The sequence below is a fragment of the Mirounga leonina genome, unplaced genomic scaffold (assembly GCF_011800145.1).
Source record: "Mirounga leonina isolate KUSES-001 unplaced genomic scaffold, KU_Mleo_1.0 Mir_153, whole genome shotgun sequence".
Classification (NCBI taxonomy): domain Eukaryota; kingdom Metazoa; phylum Chordata; class Mammalia; order Carnivora; family Phocidae; genus Mirounga; species Mirounga leonina.
Genome location: NW_023270387.1, coordinates 19,498,579 through 19,503,334, shown reverse-complemented (window position 1 = coordinate 19,503,334; position 4,756 = coordinate 19,498,579). Strand labels below are relative to the sequence as shown.

General features: G+C 37.6%; 1 protein-coding gene across 1 annotated transcript; it reads left to right on the top strand.

Moving 5' to 3' along the window:
• The first annotated feature begins 449 nt into the window (after positions 1 to 449).
• Positions 450 to 1,407, top strand: LOC118013498 (olfactory receptor 145-like). The gene has a single exon (XM_035009437.1). The coding sequence runs from the start codon at positions 451 to 453 to the stop codon at positions 1,405 to 1,407; it is 957 nt and encodes a 318-aa protein (XP_034865328.1). The 5' UTR covers position 450.
• The last annotated feature ends 3,349 nt before the right edge of the window (positions 1,408 to 4,756 follow it).

The window sequence follows — 4,756 nt, the reverse complement described above, 5'->3', positions numbered from 1 at the left end:
CAAAGAGTCTCTGCAAGTCTGTTTCTCCAACTCTGCTATGGACATGTGCTCATGATCTCCACCCTATACAGTGTCCAGTCTGGATCTGTGACCAGCACAGGTAGCCAAAGTGTGGTGATTAAAGATTAACAAGCACAAACTGGAAGAAACGAAGGAATAAAAAGTATTAATGGCAAATTGAAGCAGAGAAAAGATGAGAAATATCTATACTTCATCCCCTCTTGAAATATTTCTTCCAGTGTTACTTGAAACTATGTTGATGCCTCCCATCTACTTGTCTTCCTTGTATGAGCAGAGCCAGATCCCAGCTTCCTGTAAAGTAGTTAAACCTCAACAGAGTCCATTGGCTTCTTGGCTCCAGAATAGACTGGGCATGGGATTGCATAGGAAATCTGGATTCTGCCTCAATATGATTCTACCCTCCTATCTTTCAGATCCTACTGGAAGAGCATGGATATGGGAAACAGTTCCTTAGTCACTGAGTTTATCCTTATTGGTTTAACCATATATTCAGAGATCCAGCTGCCCCTGTTCTTCCTTTTCCTAGGAATCTACATTGTCACTGTGGCAGGAAACATGGGCTTGGTCACTCTAATAGGACAGAATTCTCACCTCCACACCCCCATGTACCACTTCCTCTTCAATTTATCCTTTATTGACCTCTGTTACTCTTCCGTCATCACCCCAAAACTGCTGGTAAACTTTGTGTCTGAGCTGAACACCATTTCCTATGCAGGATGCATGACTCAGCTCTTTTTCTACTGCTTCTTTGTCAGTACAGAGTGCTATGTATTAACAGTAATGGCCTATGATCACTATGTGGCCATTTGCAAGCCCCTGCTGTATACAGTCACCTTGTCCCCTCAGGTCTGTTCTCTGCTGGCTGTGATTGTATATGTGGGGGCATTTATTGGTGCCTGGGCCCACACAGGATGCATGCTGAGGCTGACCTTCTGTGATGCCAACACCATCAACCACTACATGTGTGACATCCTCCCCCTCCTGGAGCTCTCCTGCACAAGCACTCACGTCAATGAACTGGTAGTTCTCATTGTTGTGGGCTTTGATGTTGGCGTGCCCAGCTTCACTATCATTGTCTCTTACACTTTTATCCTCGCCAGCATCCTTCGCATCCGTTCCACTGAAGGAAGGTCCAAAGCCTTCAGCACTTGTATCTCACATATAATTGTCGTTTCTGTTTTCTTTGGGTCAGGGGCATTCATGTATCTTCATCCTTCTTCTATTTTGTCCATGGACCAAGGGAAAGTGTCCACCGTGTTCTATGCCATTGTGGTGCCTATGCTCAATTCTCTGATCTACAGCTTCAGGAACAAGGAGGTTAAAGTTACCCTAAAAAAAAGCTTGAATAGAAAAATATTTAATAATACTGAGCCAAAGCAGTATTAATTAACGTAAGAAAATACAGCTTTCTCTTAAAATTCTTTTTATTCCTCTATAGAGGTTTTTTTTTTTTTCATAGAGAAAGAAATGAGGTCTAATAGAGTGTTGGAATTAGAAGGCCCAGGTTGAAAACTGCAGAATAGGGGCATCATATTACTTTACAGGGTTATTGGGATGAATAAATTAATGCAAATGGATGTTTGTAGAATAGTATCGGGGGCCTAATACTATGTTTTCTCCTCTCTTCCTTCTTCCTGTCCTTTCTCTCTCTCTTTCTTCCTTCCTATTGTTTTCCTCTTATACTTTAGAGGGAACATTCACAGACTCTTTTCTCTTCCTGTGATCTCTATCATCATGAATGGCACCATCCTTTACTCAATTGCTCAGATCCCAAACTAGTATTTTCTTTGATTTCTCTCTCTTTGCTTGTCCTCCACACCCAATTTATTAAGTGTTGTTCTCCTCATGGCACTATTGTTTGTCATCTGGAAACCAGCCTCCTTACTAGCCTCTCCCTCTCTTATCTTTACCCCTTGAAATCCACTCTCTGCACTGAAACCAGAGTGCTCTTTCCATGCTTCCAATAAGATCTCATTTACCTTAGTTTACTCTGTTCACTGCAGTTTTCTTCAATGTAAAACCAAGCTCCACATTATGTCAAACAAGGATCATATCTTGACTTGGTCATGTCTCCAGCCTGATTTTCTGTTATTATATCTCCTCCTCCCTGCCTTTTTTCTGGTAGTCTACTAAAGTCACACTGAACTTTCCCAAATTTAATAAACTATTCTTTTGCACATTTTCCCACAAGCTCTTCTCTCACCCTGGAACACCCTCATGTACCCTCTTTGCCTCACTCAACCTGTCCATCCCTCAGGTATTAGGTTATCCAGAATCTCTGGGAAGTCTTTTCTGGACAGAAGGGTGAGATTAGATGACCTTCAGATATATGCCAGCAGCATTCTGTGCCTACCCTATTGAGGTACAGATCCCATTGTACTGAAATTCTTTTTCCCTTCAAAGTACAATCTGACTCCATTTATTTAATTATAAGAAAACTTTAAGAAATTCATTTGCAGGAAAATTTACAGTTAACTACAAAGGAGTAGGTTATGTAAGAAAGACATATATTTATACAAGTTGCCTTCTTTAAAATCTTAAGAAAATCATTTGAGAATGTGTAGAGTAGGGGGTTTCTCTTGTTTTTCTTTGCCTGCCTTTCCTTGAAAATTCCTTTTTGCTCATGCTTCCTCCATGGTTGGTTGGTTATCTATCTATCATCTATCTATCTATCTATCTATCTATCTATCTATCTATCATCTATCTATCTATCTATCTATCTATCTATCTATCTATCTATCTATCATCTCTATTTTTCCAGCACACTCTTATTACCTCTGTTTTCTGTTTATGCTTCAGATATCACCTGAAGGGAAACAGCTGCCTAACCCGTCTTATAAAGTTTAAGTGCTCTGTCCTGTATTTCTCAGAGTGAAATAGTCAGGCCTGCCACAGTAATAAAAACAATTTTCACATGCTTTTATAATTGCCTGATTATATGTCTTCCCTGTGAGGAAAGGTACCATGTATATTTATTCTCTATTATACTCCCAGCGCTTAGCAGGGTGTCTAGCACTTAGTAAAGCCTCAGCAAGTATTGGTGGGTTAAATCAATGCTTGCTATATGACTTTAAATTTTGAGTCAAAAAGGAGATCTTTGGGGAGAAGAGTCATTCAAAGAATTAACATTTCTTCCTCCTAGAGTGAGTTTCCCAATACTTTGTTTTCACATTGCTTTTCTTTTCCATTTTCTCTTAAAGCACAGTGATGGAAAACAGAGATTGATTTAGTTTTATATAAATGGCTGTGTGTATTCAGTAACTGGGGGAAGGGAGGCATGAGTTGGGAAGACTTCCAGCAGCAAGGTAGAGTAAGCTCACAGTTTCTGGTGTCAGACTACCTGGGTTTAAATTTCAGCTCTGTAATCTGCTAATTATGTGATTCTGAAAAAGTTACTTAACATTTTAAGGTATCTGTTTCTTCAACTCCAAAATGAGAAAAATAATAGTATCTACTTAAAAGGGTTTTTGCGAAGATCGTTATCCATTTGCTTGGGATTCGAGCTATAGTAAATGGGGTATAGTTTAGGGTTTGCCACCATATAGTAGTGCCATTTCATTACAGAACCTCAGATTAGTAACCTGCAAAATAAGAGGCTTGGCTTGATTATGCCAAATATTCCATCTATTTAAAAAATCTTGTGATAATTGTGTCTCAGTTGTTGACTTATACACTACTAGGTTTGAACTAGATTAATGATTCACAACTTGGGTATATGTCAGAATCATTCAGGAAACACTTATGATCTCCTAGTTCCATCTCAGACCTACTCAATTAGAATATATCTATGGGCAGGGTTCAGGAATATGCATCTTTAAAATTCTTTTCAAGTGATTATGATGTTATAGTGTAGATAACTGGTGATTTGGGACTTTCCACTTTTTTTTTTTGAACATGACCAAAATTTATTTCTCATATACATACAAACTTATATAGGTTTTCTTTTTTCTTTTTTTTATTATGTTATGTTAATCACCATACATTACATCATTAGTTTTTGATGTAGTGTTCCATGATTCACAGTTTGCGTATAACACCCAGTGCTCCATTCAGTACATGCCCTCTTTAATACCCATCACCTGGTGGTGGGTATTAAAGAGGGACTTTCCACTCTTAATATTCTGTGATTCTGAAACTGTCTGTGGACAGGGAAATATGTGGACACTCATAAACTTTACCAGAAAGGAGATTTTTCTGGTGTCAGGAAAGTTAATTAACTATTTCAAGAAGGAAAAAGAGGTCAGTATCGTTGACTGTTGTGCAAATGTTGTGAGAAGTAAGCATCAGATCATGTCCTGTACTGAGAATTTACAAACTTGGCAAGTTTATGGAAATGGTAGAAGTAGAAACCCAAGGAATAGAGGAAAAAGAGGAAGTAGAAAAATATGCTTAGCTTACTAGCTTAAAATGTATTAGAATAATAGATCAGTGGGAAAACATACAAAACCTTGAACTAATCTCATGTACATTTAAGTATTTAGAATATGATAAGGTGGCATTTCAAATTAGTAAGGAAATGTTAGATTTTTATAAATACTGTAAAACAATGTATTTTGTATTTAGAAAAAAGTGCAATTAGATATATACTAACGTATATGCCAAAATAAATTCCATGTGTCCTAAAAATTGAACATAAAAATTTTTAAGTATAAAAGAGCTAAAGAAAATATATGTGAATATCCATCTAATCTCAGGGAAAAGATAGAAGACACCATAAGAAACACTTTTTTTAACC

Coding starts and splice junctions, on each gene's coding strand:
- LOC118013498 (XM_035009437.1), top strand. CDS start 451: ATGGATATGGGAAACAGTTCCTTAGTCACTGAGTTTATCCTTATTGGT.